The 23,384-nt window shown below is 39.9% G+C and overlaps 1 protein-coding gene across 1 annotated transcript in view; it reads left to right on the forward strand.

Annotated features, from left to right (window-relative positions):
• LARP7 (La ribonucleoprotein 7, transcriptional regulator) overlaps positions 1-23,384 on the forward strand; it is a 1,030,416-nt gene that overhangs the window by 936,972 nt on the left and 70,060 nt on the right. The window contains exon 12 of the mRNA XM_044061552.1: positions 4,552-4,643. Within this exon, the coding sequence (XP_043917487.1) occupies positions 4,552-4,643 (92 nt within the window). The remainder of the gene's footprint in view (positions 1-4,551; positions 4,644-23,384) is intronic.

Genomic DNA, 23,384 nt, shown 5'->3' on the forward strand with positions numbered 1-23,384 from the left:
TGATCTTGGCATATTTAAATCTTCCATGAATATTTCCATCAGTGCTGTATTTATTAAACACCTTTATTAAATTGCTTCTTAAGATATAGGCAAATAATCCATACTAACATTTTTCTATTTACATGTACTATGCACAACATATCTTCTCTTTCTTTGTAACTGTTCAGTTCAACATTACATAAAATTGCTGAATTCCTTCCTTCCTTAAACCAGTTCCTCTTCTTGAACATTATTCTCATTGCATTGTTACAACAATTTCCATATATTTATATGCAATTTGCTTGTTCTCTTTTCTAAAGATCCCTTTTCAGTTATTTTATCTCTTTTATAATATTCAGTATTTTAAATACAGTAGATTTAACTTTAGTTTCCATTTTTTAGTAATTGCTTTTTGGCAACCAAAAGAATTAAATGTAATAAGGTCTTACTATGTGTAGGCTATTCAGATCCTGTGTCCCAGCTCAAAAGAATCATATCCTTAACTACAGCCATTTGCTCATCCAGTATTTCTAAAAGAGTACACTGTAGGGGATTTTTAAAATTTGCCAACTCGTTACACTTCCAAAACATATGTTCCCAGTTGCTTTTTTGTCCTTATTATACCAGCAACATTTGCCCATCTACCTGAGGAAAAATTCTTTGGAGACTGCTTGTTGTACAGAAATACCTATGCAAATACTTCCAAGCAAAAATCCTAAATTAACCTTTTGGATTTTGTTGTATACTTGGTAGCCATACATGTGTTCTTCCTTTGTTTCCATGTAAATTACTTTTTCAGTCTCTCTTCCTCATCTTTTCTGACTTCCTGTAATTGAGTCATATAGTTATCATGTAATATTTTATATGCCCTACTAATTATCCATTTTTTTTAACAGCAGCAGCTTTTCTAGATTCAACAAAAATCTCGACCAGAGCAGGTCTTTCACTTAAGATTCCCCTTTCGCTTTCTCTTTGCTTATACTTTGATATCAGTCCCTGGTAGAGAAGGCTGTCTTTACTCTGCACTCTAAATGTCAACGTACCCTCATCCCACGTACCCTCATCCCATTCTGTTACCATTCCCTCTGTAGTTATTTGCTCACAATACCTTTGTTCCTTTGTCAATTTTCTCCAATAAATTCCAGCCCCCTCTTTCCTATTTTCTGTACGCTTACTAGCAGTCATCCCTATTGGCAAAATCTCCTTTCTACATTCTCATGTTGGCTTAGTTCTTAGAATACTTTCTGCTACTTTATGAATATAATATTCGGTACTGTGGCTGTTCTCAAGGATCTGCATCCAAAATCCAACTCTTTATTTCTTGAACTCACCCCCCCCCCCCGTTCCATCATCACTCCCTTTCCATTTTGATAAGTAACCTTCTGCTTGTGTTTACCTGTGAGCCCTAACTGTGTAGCTCTAAACATTTCTGCTTCTTCTTGGTTTCCACATTCATCTGCTTTATCTTTTCATAAAATGTTTGAAATATCTCACCACTATATGATCTTTTGTTATTTTTCTTGTGATAGGCTGTGTACATTTGGTGACAAACCCTTTCTACTTTCTGTTGCCTAAGTGTTTGTGCTAAAAGTTTTTGTGCTCTGGAGTTATCAAAACATAGTTGTTTAACAGCAATCTTTCCAAACTCATGTAGCTCATCCAAATACACACTTATTTTCTCTTTAGCACTCTGACGCTGTCCGGTTCGATTCTCAGCTAGAGCGTCTTCTGCGTGGAGACATGCGTGAATGGGCATACCTTCGTTGAAGGTTGTGCGTCAGGGCTGGTAACTCGGCACGTAAAAATCAACTACCAATCATTAGCGGACCGGAATTCCACTGTGGCGACCCCTCACCAGGAAAAGCCGAAAGACATAAACAAACAACTCTGAAGTTGGCCCTGATCTTGTCCCTCTAAATTATTTATACTTCTTAACCATATGTCTCTCATTTCTAACCTTTTTTAAACTCCATTTTCATTTTGTCCTACTCACTAGCCATCCTTTGTGAATAAATTTCTATCTTGCTTAATATCTCAAGAATAATTTCTACTACCCATTCCTTAAATTCATCTCTTTTAAGTGAGATGTATAGTATCCCTTATTTTGATCAGGGCAATCAAGCCACATTTCTTTTCTGGAATCTGTGCCATTGGTCTCAGAGTTTTGAAATATGAAAAGTCCATGGGTCCTGGAGGCATATCATTTCAAACTGATGTAAATGTGGTATAAATTCAGTATACAGGATCTTACTTCACAAACTGGCAACATTTCCAAGTCATAAGTTCAGTCTCAAGTCTTGATTCCCCCTCCCAGTCAGTCACTTAGGCCTCTTTATAGGTTTATATGCTAGTACTAGGCTAACTGCCCGTATGGGCCATTTTAAACCTAGCCAATTGCCCCATGTCAGAATCAAACCTTGCACCTTGTGTTTCTGAGGTAAGCACCTTAACCATTACGCCAACCTCCCACCCCTTCAGAACTTCAGTTCTGTATTCCAAATCACAGTATAAATGCACATCATTGGATTTTATGTGATATATTTTCAAGTCTGTGACCCACACCACAGCTACTTCATAAATCAAATTGGTTTGTATTTGAATGTCATCCTATTTTAATTAAGAGGCCGTCTTTTTCCCAAGAAAAAAAAACATTTTTTATTTCCACAGTGTTTTATTAGTCCTAAGAATGTTGTATAACATCAAAACAATATTTCCTTTCATTATACTTTCCTCCCTACTTTGGCTGTTTAAGTGCTACCTACCTTCTAAAATATCAAAAATCACTTGTAATGTCCTTGTTAGTATTTCTTTTAGTACCTTGTGCTAGCTTTATCTTCCTCAGATTCACTATTTCATTTATGTAAGTGACTTCCCAGTTGTATAGGCTGAAGGAGGATGTGTTTAATTATCCAGCTAAGTTACAAGACCTTAAATTGTTTTGGAAACATCTGTAATTTTGATAGTATCAAAAATTGCAGAAATATTTTTTAGCACCAAGTAAGTCACATTTTCAGAAAATAATTTTTTTCTCAACACCTTTATTACTTTCACACAATTTTAACAGTGACATGGATATACATTCAATCAATTATAGAAAAGAAAACAAACCATTATAATCATTTTTCGTTAGATTCCTACATTGTACGTATGTTTTCAGGTTAAGGTCAGTTTGTATTTTGATTTCCATTTTCTAGTAATTGCTTTTCTGGCAGCCAATAGCAACAATTTTAGAAAGGCCTTACTATGTCTATACAATTCAGATAATCTGTTTCAGCTCAAAAGAATCATTTCCTTTGTCAGAATGATTTGCTTCCCCAGCATTTCTGACAAAGGTAATCTGTAGGTAATTTTTAAAGTCTTCCAATTCGTTACATTCCCAAAAAATATGTTCCAAATTACCTCCCTCTTTCCTGTCATACCTCTATATGCCCATGAAAAAAATATGAAGTCTGTTTAAGGTATCAAAATACCTATGCAAACACTTTCATGCCAAAACGCTAAACCTTTTGGACGTTGCTGCATACTTGGGAGATGGACGTCTTCCCATTATTCCTTTCCAGTCTGTCTTCCCAATCTTTTCTAACCTCGACTGATTGGTTCTTGCAGCTGCCACACAATATTTTATAGAAAAGTTCTTTTAGTCATTTTCCTTTCCTGGTTGAAACAACTGTTTTATCAATGTTTTATTTTGGTTCACATGTCTGTCCTCTGGTATTGAGGTCCGTATTCCTTGTTTGCCTTAATTTTGCTGTGTGCCAATGTTATTGTAGTTTTGCTTATATATTTTGTAGGTTCTCTTGCTTGATTACTGTATGCTTTATTCACTATTTCTCTCATTTACCATGCTGACAATATTTCTGTCATTAATCAAGTTGTCACCTTCTTGTTGTTCAGGAATACAATTTTTCCTTTCCATGTGTGTTCCAACATTTGTTTGTTTATTTATTTATTACACTAGTCTAGGAAGGTGTCTTTCCTGCCATTCACTAGGCGGTTTCCTTTCCTAAAACAAAGATGTTTTGGTTCTTTTTAAATCCATTGTATAGCCATACTAAACTCTCTATTTTTGATTTTAGTCTCTTTATTAACCTTGCATTTCAGGTAGAATAAATGTGCCTGTGTATCATGTATCTCTGTATGCCTTTATGGATGCATTAGTTATTTTTAATAGGAGCAAACAGTGGAAAAATGGTAAAAAAGACAAACTGCTACTAATTTAAAAGCACTTACATTTGTTTGGATATAATGTAGATAAACAGACTCGGAAGAATAGCATTTTTTTCCTTTGTTGACTTTGAAAATAAATATTTTATAAACTTAAGTACTTATTAAAAGGATAGGGCTAATTATGTAACATTTTGTTCAGAAATAAAATTAACTATTGGGAAAATATGGAGTAGAAAACAAACTGGTCAGTTTTGTATTTTGAGCTGCATTTTGTCTTCTTTTTTTCTGGGTTTTGAGCCCTAGAAGCCACCTGTGATGTTATTTCCACTACATTGCATTTATACAGATTTACTTTACCTCTCTCATAAAATAGCCTTACCTTTTTGTTATACATCATTTTTGAAGGTGATAGTGAGCAGCGGTATTGGCAGAAGATTTTGGTGGACAGACAAGCAAAACTTAATCGTTCTCGAGACAGAAAACGGGGAAGTAAGAAGGTATAAAAATGATTTAAGCTTATCAGGTTGTTGGATATTTTGTGATTAAGATGGGGTGGACTCTGAATCCAGAGTCGCTTACAGTGAATTTGTTTGTGTTTATGTATTCTGAATTATATCTTAAGATACTAGAATTTTTAATCTGAAAAAATTTACATTTCATTTGAATTTTTTCCATGAAAAAACGCAGAAGCAAATTTCTGCAATGCTGACGCTGACCAGCAATATATTTTCTAGTCAGGTTCTGTATGCTGCATTCTGTAGCCAACATATCTACACGCAACATGAGTTTTATCTTAACTTCCCAACCCCATCTCCATGTTGTCTGTAAGAGCTGAAATCCAGCACTATTTCTGTACAGTAAACGTTTTTGAATAAATGAACTGCAGTGCCATCAAGGATGCTATTGTAGCTGTTAACAAAGTGACAGTAATCAGAACATTTCTTGTATTCATACTGGTAGAATATATCTGTGCTAAATGTTAACATTTTATTGTGAAGGAATTTTACATGATGCTGTCACTCATGGAATAATACTGTTAGCAATATCTGAGGGATTACTGGCATAGATTGAGATTTGAATACATAGAGTGATAACAGTTGCTCCACCTGGGTATGTGAAGGACAAGTTCCGTAGTCCTTGGATTCATTTCATTCTTCCAAGTAAGGACTGATTGCTACCAAAGGAATGATCAGTTGAGTCATACAACTGGTATCCATCAGGTTAAAAAAGTAGAAAAGTGCACTCGTCTAATTCATTAACTGATTCACCAAAGGCAGCATGGACTTGAGCATAAAGGGAATGTTGTGTTTTGTGTGGGTGTCCAACATCCCCACCACGACTGTAACCCTGATCACTTACAGAATTGAAGCTTTGGTCTAGCATCCTATGTTCCTTTCTAACCTTCTGTATTACCCATAAAGTCTTCCAGTGCCCTTTACCTAGGATTACTGCTGTTGTGAGCAATTGATTATTTAGAGAGAGAGAGAGAGAGAGACACACACACACACGCACATATATATATATATATATATATATATATATATATATATATATATATATATATATATATATATATATATATACACAGTTCCCAGAGAATGCTGGCAGAATTCTCCATTTCCATACATCTTGTTTTCCTTCCATGATGGTACTGTCACCACTCTGGGTATGGCCTGAGACCAGGCTCACCAGTTACCTACCACTCTTGATTTAGCTAAATATAAATTATAAAAATTAGTAGTTCACTGTTAGTGTGCTCAAATGATCTAGCTACTTGAAGATGGATATCATAGCTTTATTAACCTACTTTGCTAACATTAACCCTCTTCTCAGATAATAAATACAGTACATAAATAGATAATAAATGATCATCTACACTTCAGGAGCTTAAAACTGAATAAGTAAAACATCATATGCTCTTTCCTTATTGTTCAATTACAGATGAAATATGCGTATGACAAAACATTGCACAGAGACTATAAAATTAACAGGTGTATATATAGAATATGTAGTTAAAAATCTGATCTGCTGCTAACTAATTGTCCTGTTTCTGTTACTGAAGAAATGTGTGTCTCTCTCTCTCTCTCTATATATATATATATGGAAGCACTTTACATTATCGAAATACTGAAATGTCGAATGTCATATGGTCGAGACCATATGATCGACATTTCAGTATATCGAATATGTAAAGTTTTAAAAAAATAACACTTTACTTACCTTAAAACGTTACGTGCACACAGAGGAAGGCTTCTTGTACACTCTGTGTGTACGTAATGTTATCTTTTTTGTGGTGTTGACAGGAAGTGGGAAATCTCCCGTTTTGCTTCAAGATACAGCAATATGGGAAATTTCCTTTTTCCCCACTGTAGCGCAATCTCGGAGTTGGTATATTTAAGTAGGGGGGGTGTGTCTGACTTTTTTTTTTTTTCATTTCATTTTAGAAGTTCGAGTTTCCAAAACTCGATCTTTTGGTCTTGATAATATGAGGTTCAAGATTTTTGGGAATTCGATCTTCTAAAGTGAATCCATATATATATATATATATATATATATATATATATATATATATATATATATATATAATATTTTTTGCTTGTGTCATTTTCCACATAAGATTAAGTTAGTTTTCTTTGTTTCCCACATAGAGGAACAGTAGACTACCTAACAGTAAAAATTGTATAGCTGTTAACTCTCTGTATGTTAATGATTGCTCCATTTTACTGTTGTGGCTAGTTGTTTCTTTGAAGTACATTGTGACTGTAGTTTTGTTGCCCTTGGTTTTCCTGCCTCCAGGCCATCTTACGTGATTTAATGATATGTTAACAAATGAATTGCAGAAAGCTGCATTTTGTATTTCAAGTGCATTTCTCTTCTTTTTTCTTTTACACTCAGAAAGTTTACAAGGTTACACATTTTTATGTAACAAGAAGTACACATTGCCTCACGTATTACAACTATGAAATAAGACAGAAAAAATGTAGCACTTCTTTAAATCAATTTTCTCTAACTAGGCAACACACTGGCACCACTTATACTTCTGCATCAACATCCTTTTTCTTTCAACTGCTATTTTTTTTGCTTTGTCTCTGATTGATGCTATTTGGTTTGTTAATTTTCACAGCTTATTGAATGCACATTCAGTGGAAATACAAATATTGCAACTGTATAACGTGAAAGGTTGCATTCTGATAAATAACACTGATATTCTATCTGTAGCCTGCATGATTCATGGGTTATTAGTTGGTTTTACTTATGAAAGACTCACTTTAACAGTAAATCATAGTATTTGATTTACTCCTCAGTGATTCTGTTGTGGTCTGATTATTTTTTCCATAGCTTTTCTCTTTCCTGTAATGGACAGTGCTTGCCTGTTGCCAGATAAGGCACTGAAATCAGGTGCGGCAAGGATTAAAAAAAAAGTGTTGTGTGCCCTCTACAGTTTTTCTTCTTTTCATGCAATCCTTGGTCACTTTACTTTCTTTGTGTGTAAATTTGGTAATTTGTTGTTATAACGGTTATTGTTTTTGAAGAATTTCATCACTCCACTCCGTCTTTATTGTAATACATTTTCCTCATCAAGAAGGTGTATTTTCTGCTTGCAGATGTTGGAAGAATTAGGTTTCTTCTTTGGGTGGAAATAAAGTCCAAAGATGAAAGAAAAACATGAAAATAAGGTCATTGTTGAAAAAATTGTAGCTAAGGAGACATCTGATGAAAAGGCAGTACCTCTTTCAGCTCTGTTGAGGAGGCAGTAGGTTCTTCATTGTTTTCCACAACAGGAATTCCAGAAGTGGATAAGTTTCTTAAAAGAGGCTCATGATTGTTGGTCCACTCATTACATAAAATGCAGTTTATATCAATGATGATACCTGTGACAGCACCACCTGAGATCATAGTACTAGTGCACAAGCTCATTTATAGCAAAAGGACACAGAATTTATAATAGATGGAGCGTCTAAAAGAGTTCCTGGACCTTCATACTGATGAAATCAAGAATGTTGGTTGTATCATTATAGGAACCCTTAATTTCACAGGCTTCTTTTCTCTAGTTTTTCATTCGTATACAGTTCACAAAAGAATACTTTAAATTGTTCAGGAATCTTAGTATGCTGCAGCTCATTTCTAAAATCTTCAAGGACTAGCACAAGCCTACCACTAAAGTAGAAACTGAAAGGTCTTTGCCAGTAGTATTTCTGCTAGGGCTAGGCAAATTAAAATTTATAAAAGGTTCCTATTTGTTGTCCTCAGTGGAAGCTTTTAATTTGGGTTCTATAGTTTTACTGTTTGAGTAAGATTCTGACTTTGCTGCCACTTTATCTTAGTCCAGTGATGGCGAACCTTTTGGGTTTCGTGTGTCAAAATTTTGGAAAATGCCTAACTTAACTCTGCTTGCATGTCATCCCCCCTCAAATAAAAAATTAAATAAATAAAACAGCATGGCTCTGAATATATCAGGGATAAATCTCAACAGAATCAAGGACAATTCTAGGAATAAGAGATACGGACAGCTTTAAACTATTAGTACTCTTAATTTGAGACACTGACAGAAAAAAAAATAAATGTGAACTAATATACATTTTCTGAAGTAAAATTAGTATATAAATCTAATTATTGTCATTATTAAGTGTAAAAAGTTGCCAGTTTTAGCAGGGATTAAGAGGGACAGTTGAGAGGAATGTAAAAGAGAACACTCCTATAAATGCAGTCTACTTGCCTTTTGCAGAAGTGTAACCACGAAGAGAAAACAATGTCTGCACTGTCCTTTGCAGACTCTATTGAGAAAGTATACCGAAATAGTCTTTGAGGTTAATAACTTCCTTATCTCTGCAGCAGTGTTGTTGAACTGCCTCCTGGCACAAAATAATTCAATGCACTTCACACAAGCAACAAATGCAAAAGCAGTTTCTTTAATTCGAGTGTTGGGGAATGCTGGTGTGTCACCCAAAATGTTGTGGTGTGTCACCTTTGACATGCATTATCATAGGTTCGCCATCACTGTCTTAGTCTATAGTATTTCCCCACCCACCTACCTACAATATTAGTTTTAGTGTAACTGTTAGCTATATGGAGAAGATTTTTGGTTGACTGTCTGGAGAACTTTCCTCTCCAAAAAGGTGGTATTTGGAGAAAATGTACTCAAAAGTTTGAAAGTATGCTGTAACAACCCTGTTGTACCCTTTTTAAGAAACACTACCCGCTATTTCACAACATTCTGAGACACAGGCTTTAGATTTACAGTGTAGCTAGGATCTGTATAGGTTAGATCTGTGTAATAATTTGAAATCAAAGGCAGGTGTCTTTTTATTGTCCTCAGGTCAGTATAATAAAAAAAAAATCCCTTCCTTTACTTCCCTCCCTTTTGATAGGTAGTCTAGAATTCTTCAGAAATACAGAAGAATGGCCTGTATATCTGTCATTGCTATTCGTTGTTGGCTGACAAGGCTACACAACCAGAATTCCATTTTAAAACAGTTGCAGGAAAATGCTCAGCCTCCCTGAACTTGAAACTGGGAAAAAACTTGAAAATTAACATCTGCATCAGACAGAGCAGTGGTGCACATGTTGAAGTGTATATGCAGTGCTTTTGGTATGATTTCTATAGCGTTTGCCTCTGCAGTGGCCGTTAGGATAGTTGCTTGTTTGGGAGCTGAAACATATTCAGAGGAAGTCCGAGCACATCCTCTAGACGCACTAGTAATTCTTGAAAACAGTAATGTGGGGGACTGCAGATGAAATTCTAGTGACATGGAAAAAATGCAAAACGAGAAGTACATTGAAACAGCTTTTTCATTCTCACACATCTCTGAATTCTAAACATTTCCTGGCAAGTACAGGATCATGTTGAAGAATGTAAGAATATTCACAGAAATCCTTGAGAAAACAGACTGCATCCTTCTCTCCTGCATCTTATAAAGACCAAGTGCCAAAAGAAGACATGAGAATGATTTGCTTATTTATTTGACATTTGTTTACCAGGAAAGTCCAACTGGGCCAAAAAGTGCCACTTTTAAGTGAAGGCCCAGAGAGAAAAGCTCCACAGTTATCAGAAATTACATTATAGTTAGAAAAGAGTCATAGTTATTAAAATAGCAAAGAATTGCTTAAAATAGATTCATATAATTTAAAACAAAGTGTTATATAAAGTAAGATAGAGGTGGCAATTGAATGTAACACATTACATTAAGTAGGAGAAGTACAGGGTAAAAATTACAATATCATATGATATAAAAGTTGCATACTTGTGTAACACTTTACATAATTTGAGTGCTGTGAAGGAATAAGAAAGACAAGACAATGAAAATTAGGTACATATAATGCAATAAAGCAATGCCTAATTTGGGGAAAGTGAAGGAGAGAGAAAAATAAAAACAAAATGAAAAGGAGATTACATGAAACAATCAAAGGAGAGGTGTAATTGATTATAGACAGATTATACTGAAATGTTGGCGAATGTAGGAAGAGGAGTAAGTAGAAGGTAAGATTACGAGGTAGGAGAAAGAAATCTAAGAATAGGTTTGCAGGCGGAGAGAGTATACGTGAGTGAGAAAGAAAGATTAAGAATAGGCTAGAGTGGAAGCTGAAGAGAGGTGTAGGGTAAGAAGGTGTAGGAGGGAAGAAAGAGAGAGTGAGCAAATGAACCTAGGATTAAAGCAAAATCCGATCCAGGGTTTGCTTAAGTATTCTTTTAAAGAGCATTTGAATGGGGACAAGATAGGGCTAGTTCTAATAGGTAGAGGAAGGTAGTCCCAGTCCTCTTAACTATTAGTACTACCATTTACACCATCCTCAGCCATCCCTGTATTGGGCAGTTTCTTTCTTTTGTTTTGTGTTTTATTTTTTGTGTGTGTGTGACAGTTTGGAGACTATTACTTCAGGCAGATGGGGTTTTCTGATCCTTTCAGGAGAATATTCATTAAAATGTCAGGAGTTCTCTTAATTATCTTGCTACTCAGACTCCACCTCATCAGGTATAAACTGCCTTTGGGACTAATGGGTCAGGTATTACAGTAACAGAACAGTAGGTCATAGATCACTAAGAAAGTACAAGGTATTACAGATCATCTTTCCTGATCCCAAAATGGACATAAACTGAAGATCTGTCTAGATGAACACATTTATTTAGAAGCTCAGAATGGCAGATTGAAAAACTGTTGTACTCTAACATCTCAGTAAAACCCTCTCACAGGAGATATTTTTGATTCCAAATAATATCCACGTCTTCCTTGCCACTCACGTAGTTGGTCTGTCATAGCACCAAGACTTTTTACAGAATGTATAGCACCAGTATTTGCACACTTGAAGAAACAAAAAAATAACTGTTTTCCTTACCTGGACAACTTATTTTAGTAGATCTGATACAAGAGCTTTTGCAGTAGCAACACTTGTTTGTCATTCTTCCAAACCTTAGGGATAGCTGAAAACCTCAAGAAGTTCATCTTAAGCCCTCTGAGATAATGACTTTCCTGTGTACAAGTAACAAACTGAGTCCAGGTGATTTTTTTTTTAATCAGGAAGACATGCAAGAGATTTAAGCTGTCATGAAGTCTTTGTTTCCACCAGTAACCGGCAAGGCAGTACTTCATAGCTATAGGGCACATACCACTCGGTTTCCTTCAGTACCTTATTTTGCAAGACTTCACATGAAAAAAAACAGCAGATATTACAGAAAGTGTGGAGTTGTATGACTTAGAAAATGTGAACTCAGCAGTGAGTTTAGTAAGGATGGAATTAATTTGGTGACATAATCTGCGCAACTTGGCAAAGGGAAAGTCCTGTATACCTTTTCTTCCGCAGCAGCAATTGATAAGAGTGTTCAAATATGCTTAGGGAAAACACTTCAGCAGTGTATCAGTGCAGGCATGCTGATCTCCACAGGAAATCTCTCTCCACGTTAACTGCAGGAGCACTAATTTTTGCAGGGCAGTTATCAGTACGGGCCAGTGTGCACATCAGAACGAGTGGTATTCCAGTGATGTGGTACATTAGCAAGCAGAGAGAGAGACAATTATCTCTGCAGGGATGCTCTTTTAATGTCTTTAGGAAATCCTGAACAACCTGCTCCTGACACAAGACTTTTCCAGGACAACAGAATATGCTGGTAGCTTCCTTTAGCAGGTAAATATCTGTAGCTTACAAGAGGCAGAGGAGAGCTGCAGTTTTTCAGCACACCTCTAAGGCATGCCCTGACTTGCTCCTTATCTGAACACTTGGCTTGAAATGTTGTTCCCATGTCAGCATTAAGGCAGCTGGAAGTTAGATATTTTTTCTTTTTCTTGGACTCAAGTGTTGATGTATGCCTTCTCTTCATTTTTACTGATTCAAAAAGTAGTTCTAAGTGCCAAACTGGATAAAGAAAGACTGATTTTTATAATACCAATTTGGCCAAGACCTTGGCTCTTTCTGTCTGGTTCTGTAGTTGAGTACACAGTCACCTCTTTAGCTTCATGTGGGCAAGATATTGTTAATGCAGCAACAAAACAGAGTTCTTCTTCCCAATTTGAAGTCCGTCTGGCAGTTTGGTGCAGAGGATTTAAGATTATGGCTGATGTAAGTATACCCTGCAACAGTCTTGGTTTTGATTCCAAAACTCTCCACTTCCTTACTGTATGACCCAAAGCAAGTCACTTAATCTGACAAGTCCCTTGGGCTGAGCCTGGAATGGGTCCATGTGGATCAGTGCTGCATCCTAGTTAGTGTTTTTATTTATTATTATTATTATTATTATTATTATTATTATTATTATTATTAAGTCACTCAGTATTTCAGCTTGGAAGACAAGATACCAGTTACAAACACTTTTATTTTCATCAGGAGTAGTAAAAAAATTCTGAATAAAGCAATGAGGCCCAATAATGGTATGCATTCAGAAGCAGAAAAGATTTGTGATGTGGCATTATTGCATAGATTCTATCTGTCTCATATCCCTAATATTGCCCAATTTTAAAATTGTAGGATAATTTAACCATCTTTTGAACTTAATTTAGCGTACATTTCAAAGTGCATGTTAGTGCAATATCTGCATGCAGTCTTGCACTTCTTCAGGTGATGGCTAAACCTTAAGTTAATAGTTTTCCTTAAAGCCACTTCATACATGGATGGAGCCCTAATTGTGATCTGTATGATTAGAGTTTGATTAGTGGCTTGGGCACTGAAGAAGACTGACAAGGAAGGGTGGGAAGAAAAGGTAATCATTGGCTCACCCATTCCAGGAAAAACAGGAAGGTTTTTGCCTGCAGTGTAGTGATCCCCAGTGGTGGAGGTGATGCTGTAATTGCACAGCAGACAGACATTTAATTTGGCATATGTGAGGGGCAGGAGCTTATTCACACTACTTGTAGTTATGCATATGATGTGTTCAGGGTTTCTTTATACCATTTTAAAGTCAGCTCAGTCTTTCAGGAAGACTTCTGTCTTAAAAGGACAATGTATGTGACACTGCCAGGTTGCTCCAGTCTGGACTTCCACTATCCCAGCCTGATGTTTGCAGCTGTTCTGGCAGTCCCAACCTTAGGGAGGGGAAGGTAAGTAGTACCTGGGACACTAGTGTTCAGAACATCTGGAGAAACACAGAGCAGTTGATTGTCGGATAGAAAGTTATGTGATGGAGCAAAGGTTTTCTGTAAGGCATTTTTCATGTGTGGCTTCCAAAAGCAAATATTAACACTTTGGAACTTGAATACTATGCTGGAATAGTTTGCTTTACTTCTGTATGAGCCTTCATATTCAAGCTTAAAAGTGCCTATGGATATATACACAGTTTCTTGGTAACAGTCTCTTCAGGAAAAAGAAACTCTAACTGCAAACTTTCATGTGTAAAACCCCAATACACTGTTTAAAATTGAGTGTATTTAACTGAAACTAATCCTTACTTTAAGACAGATATTGTTTTATCTACCTTTCTCGGCCAGTCTATTCATCCACTTTTTTTCTTACCTTATTTACCAGAATGCTGCCAAACATTTGTTTTATGCCTTGAATGTCTGTGGGCAGTTTAGAATTTATAACAGAAAGGCTCATTGTTGCAAAAAAAAAAAAAAAATGGTCACTTTAAGGAACGGAGAGTCCGCCTTTAAAAGAACAAAAATGGCCGGACCAAAGTATTGTCTTTTGTTATGGTATAGATAAAAAAAAAAACACATGTAAGACCTAGTTAGGGTTCCATGTTACAGTGGTTCCAGCTATGTTGGCAGCATACTTTTTGTGTTTCTACATTGTTAAACTGAACTTGTTCACTTGCAAGCCATTGTCAGTTTTCTGCTTGGGGTGGCTACTTGCTGCATAAACATTGTTGGGCTGAATTTGTATGAATTTACCCACTAGTCATTTATTTTCAGTGTTACTTCTGGGATTCATTTGCTTTTAAAGTCTACTTTGGGATTGACAGTCATGGTATGTGGTTTTCCATTATCAGTGGCAAACTAAATTTTGCATCATGCATCTTACAATTTTCTTGTCAATTGAAAAAAAGTTCTACTAAACTCCAGCACTGGTGCTGATGCATTTTTTTGTTCTCCTTGTGACATAATTACACTAACCCAGCCCTCAGTGGCCCACATCCACTCTAGGGCTACCAGCTTGAGTCTGAACCCCCTGGATTTCCTTTGATGTTGCTAAGGCTGGTTGTGTATCCTAAGGGCGTCCTGAGGATTTGGCTGTCTTCACTTACTTACTGTTCCCCCCTCCCACCATTATATGCCCTCCTCATTCCCTGTTCTGCCTCCACACTCGGTCTCTGGTTGAATGCAACTCCCCTTACTGAACCACGCCTCCCCTAGTGGAGCAGCATTGCTGACTGACTCATGTCATTTCATTATTTCTCTCCACCGGATTCACAAACAAATATTTTCCATGCAGGAACAGTGTAGCAGTGCCTGCACAGAAAATGGCCGTCTCTCGATCCAGGTACGTGCCGTTTTGATGTGCACAAGTGCTCTAACACTGTTCCTGCACGGAATCCCGTGCAGGATGCTAATTACTTCATTTGCTGGTGAAAACCAGGCAAATGAGGTGAATTAGTGATTCACCAACCTGCCGGGTCTCCATGCAGGAACAGTGTTAGCTGCAGAAATGTATTCAGTTACTAACCGAATACATTCCTGCAAAAAACAATGGCGGCATGTCTGCTCACAATAAAGCATATATTAGAGTGGTTATGCATGCGAATGGCCAAATATATGGCCACTGGCATGCAAAACTAGTCCCTATGAATAAAAAATAAACTTTTATTTTTGTTGGCCGACCTCGGCCATTGAATGTGTGGGAAGTGGCATGCAAATTGGAGGGGGCAGAAAATAAAAAGGGGGGGGGGGACGTGAGTATTACATAAAACTGCATTCTGCCATTATGGTCAATGGCATCCAGAAAAGTAAATAATTGGTTGCTAAGGGGGAAGGCTGGTGTGTAGTGCAGCAAATAGAGATTAAGGCAGTGGGGTATGTTAATGAGGGGACTTATACTGAATCACAAATTTCTTCTAAGTGTCGCACTGCAGCTAACCATGTAGGTGCTCTAACACCACCCTGTAGACAGGAGGAGCAACTAGCAGAAAAAAGGGGTGTGTCATGCTTGCTGTAAGCACATTTGAGCTCTGTTGGCCGGGTTTGTGCTTAGCTAAGCAAGGGGGTGTGTATGAGGCTGTATAGTCTTATTCCATGAACTGAGGAGCATGTTTGTGGACAGGGGATGCCCATTTCTTGCTGTTTACATTAGCTAAATGGGTCTGGGCGGCACGCCGGGGATTAAATAGGAAGGACCTAGGAATAGTAATAGGAAATAGCAGAACAAGTGAAATGCAGTACAAACAGCAGTATGGGATACTGTAACACACAATGTCCCATTGAAAGCACTCAATACAGCTTGCAGGTGGCTGCATAGCTGAAAATGTGAGGAGATGTAAAAAAAAAAAAGGGGGGCAACAGCACAATAAAGGAGAAATGAAGTAGAAATCACTAATATGGGACTCTTGCAACTTACAATGGGCAGGCAAAGCACATAATAATACAGCTGGCAGGCAGCTGCATAGCTGAAAGTGGGAGTAGATGTAAGTAAAAAATAATTAAAAAAAGGCAACAGAATAAAGGCAAACATGCACAAATTACCACTAATGTCTCTAACACTCACAGTGGCCAATTCAGAGCTATGAGTATTACATCTGGCAACTGGAATGTATCATAGACCCAATCACGCAGGCAGCAGTTGCAGCACATTACTATAAAGTATGCAAACACCCCTCAGTCTTTTTTCATTTTTCCCACAAACTCTGCACCTTTGGAGTGAACATGGGAATTTTAACTGACAAAATGCTAGGGGCTGCCATCGCTTTGATACATCAGTATGTGCTGGAGGCTGACGGTGGTGAGGAGAATAATGCTGACAACCTCCCCAGACTCAGGAGGAGGAGAAGAGTGTTCAGACCCAGGGTAACCTACCAGGGGCTATATGACCTGGAGATATTAGAAAGCTACACGGTGAACAGGGGCATACTTGAGCAAATTGTAGAGCTGTGCCGGCCTCGCCTCACATCCAGAACGAACAGAGGGGAACCCATCCCAGTGGATACTAAGGTATGTGTAGCCTTAAGAATATTAGCTACAGGTACTTTCCAAACACCTACTGGGGATATCACGGGGGTGTCACAGGCATCTGCATCCAGAGTACTCCACCAGGTCTTGGATGCCATGCCACCAAATGCCCATGACCACATATACTTCCCCAACAACAGTGAGGAATTGACCAGCAATATGAGACTCTTCCACCATGTAGCTGAATACCCGGCGGTACTGGGTGCCGCAGACTGCACGCACATCCACATCAAAGCAGGGTCTACATAAACTGCAAGGGCTTCCCCTCCATCAACTGCCAGGTTGTGTGCAATCCCCAGGGCATTATCATGAATGTGTGTGCTGGCAGCCCTGGAAGCTATCATGACTCCCACATCTGGCATTCCTCACAGCTGTATCAGGGATTTGCCGGGGGGGGACATCTAATGGGGGATGCTGGCTATGCACTGGACCCATGGATGATGACACCCATCAGAAATGCATACACACCCATGCAAGAGTGTCATAATGAGGCACACACACAAACCAGGATCATTATAGTGCGTGTGTTTGGGATGCTCAAGTCATGGTTCCATTGCCTGGACATGTCTGGTGGGGCCTTGCAGTACTCTCCAGTCACACGTGCACACATGTTCATAATATGTGCCATGCTACACAGTATGTTCCTGCGGAAACATCTGCAGCAGGAACAGGATGGGGGCGAGCCACACAGCCCCCCACCCTTGGCAAGGTACCCACAGGCACAGAGGCACACACAGTAAAAAGGGATGGCACACGTCACACTACCTTTAACTTACCATGTATAGGCAGTGTACTGTGTGCATCCAATGTAGGCAGCCCTCAATCTCCATACACACAACTGCCACAGGCACAAGGTGGTATTGCTGCTTGCATGCAAGGGAATGGGGTAGACTACTGGGATAGCAGCAGACAACTGACAGCTATGTGGGACACCAGGAAATGTCTGCCCAATACTGGCCTCAGACCACTGTGCAGTAGTGTACCCAAAGTGGCCAATCCTACTGCAGTATATGTGTGGGGCAAACTAGCTCAGGGGGGGTCATAGCTCACAGCCATGGATGTCAGTGTGGTGTCCCATACCCACCCCTCAGACCCACACAGCAAGTGAGCTGTAGAAAACCAGAGAGACATGTCTGGAAAAGCTTCACAAATGGCAGCAATGTTGAATCACCCCCTACAGACCCACACAGTCATAGCACAGCAGGTCTCACAGTTGCAGTAAGGCTCTGAAGGGTAACAAGTCTGACATGCAAATGTATGCCATTACAATCTCATCTGTGCTCTTTACTGATATGGCTGTAGTCCCCAAGACAGGGCACAAGAGTATGGTAAATGGAATCAAAATGTAAAGCAAATATCAGCACAGTTTCTGCAAATGTCTACAGTTGACAGGTGTGCTACCCCCATATACCCACAGAGTTGCAGTAACATGTATGTTTGCAGGGAAATAGCAGCATAACACAGATTGGTAGGGCTGTCCCAATACACATGAAAACATGTTGCATGTGCTCAATATGCAGGGGGCAATGAGCTATGTTCATGTGTGGTCAGTACTGTCAGGATCTGGCAGCATATTCTCCTGGCTGTCATCTTGTACTGCCCTAGGTACAGGCTGTCTGTCACAGGGCCATGTGCAGATAACTGCAATGCCAACGATTATGCATGTCAGTGACACCTATTGCTCTGCCACTAACATACCTGAAAGTCAGTGCTGTGTGGAATATACTACACACATAATGGACTTCTTGCAGGATGTGTAGCCGAGGTGCTAGGGCTTTTGTGAATAATCATGCTTCTTGGTACTGTTGTCAGTGGTCATTCTCAATATGGCTTTTTTCCTTGTTTTATGTCTGTCTGCTTTTGTGTATAATGAACATAGTACAATGCAGTCTGTGGCCCATATGTGATATATCCATATCTGTTGCGTGTGACACACATGCAGATATATATGGCCAGCAGATAACTGTGTATGTCAAGCATACTCACACACACAGATGTGGGGAAGTGAGAGACAGGTAGTGATAGAGAGACAGGGGGACAGACACAGCAGCATGGGTCACACACATGGGTACCCTGAATGGCATACAGTGATGTCCTGCTGTGGACAGTGGCATACTGGTTTTAAACAATGGCACATGCAAGCATAAAAGGTAAGCCCTATTGTGTAATAGTACTGAGGTTGGGGTGTTAATATCACATCACTTGCCTGTGTGTGTGTCTCTTTCTCTAGGTCTATGTATTAGCAGACTGTTCCCACTCAGTACACTTCACATTGCCCAACTGCACAAGATCTGCTACTGTCATTCACCTTAGAATTACCATTGGACACCTACTACCCCATAACTTCTGTAGCGCATGCAATAACTGCGTAACACTATAGTACAAGTAACTAGATAGGTAGGAGTTCTAAACCCAATACTGGCAAGTGTGTGTGTGTGTGTGTGTGTGTGTGTGTGTGTGTGTGTGTGTGTGTGTGTGTGTGTGTGTGTGCACAAGACTAAGGAAGTTGTGTTTGTTTGTGAAACAGTTTTATGCCATTCCCACTGCCCCACTTTATCAGTCCAGGTGATGTCATTCCCTTTATCAGTAGCTTTGGCCAGCTGTCAGCCCAGTAAACTCAGTAGTGCGTGCGATAAATGCCTTAACACTGTAGTAGAAATAACTAGTTAGGTAGGGGTTCTACTCTCACATCTGGCAAATGTGTGTGTAAGTGTGTCTGTTTGTAGGACAATGTATTTTGATAAGTTTAACACCCACTGCCCTACTTTATTAGGTCTGCTGATGTCATTCCCCATATCAGTACCTTTGGCCTGCTGTCAGCCCCGTAAGCTCTGTAGTATGTATATAAACCTGCCTAAAACTGTAGTACAAATAACTACTTAGGCAGAGGTTCTACTCTTGTATCTGGCAGATGTGTGTGTAAGTGTGTATGTTTGTAGGCAAAAGTATTTTGATATGTTTCCCGCCCACTGCCCTACCTTATTGGTCCTGCTGATGTCATTCCTCTTATAAGTTCATAAGTGTGTAGTAGGCTAATGGCCCAGGAGCCTTTACAAGCCTAGCCCATAGAAGGGCCCTGTGATTGTGCCACCCGATGTTACTTCCCAGTGCCTGTATCAAGTAGAGCCACTGAAGTGATCCTTGGGGTAAACTGTCTGTTACCCATCCACTTATCAAGATGTCTGTGAAACAGGGTCAGCTAGGTGCTCTGCATGACATGTAATGGACGTGAATTCCAGGGCATGTGCAGTCTCCTGGTGAGGGACCTGTCCCACCAGCATGTTGTGTCGATTGTAGTAATGAGGTAGAAGTATCTGCAGTGTGTGGTGTGGAGGGATTGAGATGGCTTCATATGTAGCATTTCTAAAAGAGCTGGGTCAGACATGGCTTTGTAAGTCGAGCACAGGTAGCCTCTAACTAGGTGATATGACATAAAGAATAACTGGAGTCTTCTGAGTCTGTCTGTGTAGGGCATGTGTTTAATGCCTAGAAACCTCTTTGTGAAGTAATTCTGAGGCCTCCCCAGCTGTTGCAGGTGTCTAGTGAGGTACATGCCAAATGGCCATAATACTTGATGAGTGGTCTAATGAGGGAAAAGTAAACAGAGGATTATCTCTGTCTTCCTGGATGCAAAACCCTTGGTGATGCGATGTGCCACATAGAAGGAATTCCTGACCACAGTGGCAGTGTGGTGGTTGAAGGAGACGTTGCTGTCAGCGTGTGTCCCTAAATCTGTCATAACACCTACAGTGTTCATTGGGCTCCCATCGATGTGCTACTTACTGGGAACTGAGTGTTTTACCAAAGGGGATGATGTTGCATTTTGTGGTGTTAAGCTTCTGGCCATGGTTTCCACACCACTCATTGGTCTCAGTGAGGCTTTTCTGTAGGATGTCTGCATCACTTGTGGAGTTAATGATGGCTCCCAGCTTGCAGTCCTCTGTAAACTTGGTCAGCCATAGTCCCTCTGTGTTGGGCTGGACTCCTGAGAAGTAGATGCTGAACAGGAGACTACCCAGTACTGATCCCTGTGGGACTCCACTCGTGACTGCTTGCCAGTCTGACTTGGAGTTTACCACTGTCACACTGTGTGTTCTGTGAACCAGTTTGCAACCCACCTTCTGATATAAGGGTTGATGCCTAGTTTGGTGGGTTTATCAATAATTCCTGACTGAGGAATGGTATCAAAAGCCTTGGCCAGATCGAGGTAGGCTGTATGCAGTGCCTTACTGTCATACACAGCCCTGGTGACTCACTCAAAGAAGTCAACCAGGTTGAGCAGGCATGATCTGCCATTCACAAAGACAAACTGTGTGGGGTCCAGAGTTAGGAGATTACCTATATCTTTGTCAATCAGGTCCCTGACGATGCAGTCCATACCTGTAAATAGTAGACTCGTCAGGCTAATGGGCCAATAATCCCCAGGGTCTGTAATTGCTACCCCTTTATGGAGAGGGATGACTGTAACAATGAGACATTTTGGTGGGGCAAAGCCTGATGTGAGGCCGTGACTGAACAGGGCACACAGATGTGGTGCCAGCTGTCTTTGTACGTCATGTAGAACACAGCCACGGATATGTTTGGGTCCCATGGAAGCTGTATTCTTGCCTGTGGATAATGCAGGTCTAACTTGGGCTGCAGTAATATTAGGTGCCTGGCATTCATCTGTCATTGTGATTGTTCCCTTAGGGGGAGTGAGGGGTAAAGCTGGCACTGAATGTGTTGGCAAAACTGTTGCCAAAAATCTGTTGGCTTAGGATAGGAGTTAACATTGTGCAGTAACTCACAGCACTTGTGGGTATTGCTGTGGAGGTTGTTGGTATACCTGTCAAAGGCTTTTGTGATTCAGTGTCTGCTGCAATTCTGCCTTCATAGTTGTCTGTAGATGATTCCATGAGGGATCTTGCATTGTTGTTGAGGCTAATAAGGGGGTTTACCAGTCTTGGGGACACCACCTTTTTCTGCAACAGTGTCTTCCTTCTGTTGTACACTTTAGGAATGGCAGAGAACCATCACATTGGCTTCCAGTGTTTGGAGGACAGTGTCTTGGTTCTGTTGGCTATGGCTAGTACCAGGCATTCATGTACATGTTTGTACAGTGCATTTGTGTACGAGTCGACAGTCATGCAGCTGTTTTCCATTGACATGGGTGGAGTGAAGTCATCCACCCCTGTTTTTATGACTCCAAAGTCAGCTTTGAAGAGATTTTTCAAGGTGGTTACCTTTGTGGGGGGTGTGGATGAGATGTGGATTGCCATGGTGATTGCATCATGTTTGGATTTGACCAGGTAGGGATTGACTACTGTTGTGGAGCAACGGTCCCATATGTAAGTAATCAACACAGGTCAAGGTTGTTGCATCCTCTACTGGGGGTCAGTATGAGCCGGTCTAGGGCATTGGAACTGATGAATTTCAGGAAGTGTTGGGGCCAGTCTGTTGGTGCTTGACTACTTTTCCCAGTTGACGGAAGGGTAGTTGAAGTCTCCTATGTTAGTGTTGGGTTGGACCTTGATAGATGCCATGGTGTTGAGGAATGTGGATTGACAGTCTAGGGATATGGATGTGGATCCATTGCAGGTTATGACCTGGATTGCACTATTACCCAAAGTCAGTTGTACCTGAAGTATCTCAGATGCATTATGCTGGGATACTAGTCTGGAGCTGTGCATATCTGTTATGAATATGGAGACACCTCCACCTGTGGAGTTGTGGTCCATGTTTTGGGGCTGACAGCTGTGGAATGCGTCATAGCCTGTTAGCATAGGTGTGCTGTCTGCTGCTGTAAACCAGGTCTCAGTTACAGTGCAACTGTCAATGTTCTCCATTTTGAGGAGTGCTTTGAGTGACTGCATCTTGAGAGTTAGATGTCTGCTGTTGAGCAGCATGACCCACAGATTGCATTCGTGTCTAGCTGTTATGGTGGTCATGTGATTTGGAACACTGCCTAAAAAGCATTATGCAAGAGACTTAGCCAGTTCCTGGAAACCCAGGGTTGACAGATGCAGGCCATTGCTGGGAAGGCATTGAGGTCTGTCAGTCATGTTATAAGCAGAGAGAGAGACTGGATTCCCTGAGAATGACAATCAACACATAAGCCAGTGTTGAAGTCAGTCATTTGTTGATAGTACTGCATCATCAATCTGGGTGATGGTAGTATACTGCTCAGGGCTACTGTCCTACCTGCCTGGACCACATAATCCGAGAGCTCAACCATGTCTCTTGTCATGCCCCCCAAGCCTTTCTGTGTTGGAGGGAAGCCTTCTAGCTTATCAGTGGGAGGGGTAAGCACTAGGTAACCTGTCTACCACATAAGGAGTGGTTTCTGGCTCAGAAATTGTAGATGTTCTTCATCTCACATTGCTGCAGTCCTTACACTTGGGTAGTCCGCTGTCCTCGGTCGGCCCGAATATCAAAGTATAAGGCTGACGTCGGTCAGGGCGCATTTGACTGACATCAGGACGTCAGGGTACAAATGCGCATGACCGACGTCATATCCGCAGTCTTTTTTGCCGCATGGTCCGATGCAGAAGCAGCATTGCAAGTGCCGGTTGGCGTTCTGAGATTTTTCGATTTAGAAGTTTCAGACCGAGTTCAAAGTTGGCTAAGTACCCGTTAGAATATTTTAGTTTTTTCTTGCCTCAGTCATTTACCGGA

This window comes from Protopterus annectens, chromosome 2.part0 (assembly GCF_019279795.1).
Source record: "Protopterus annectens isolate FY-2018-M chromosome 2.part0, PAN1.0, whole genome shotgun sequence".
NCBI classification, from domain to species: Eukaryota; Metazoa; Chordata; order Ceratodontiformes; family Protopteridae; genus Protopterus; species Protopterus annectens.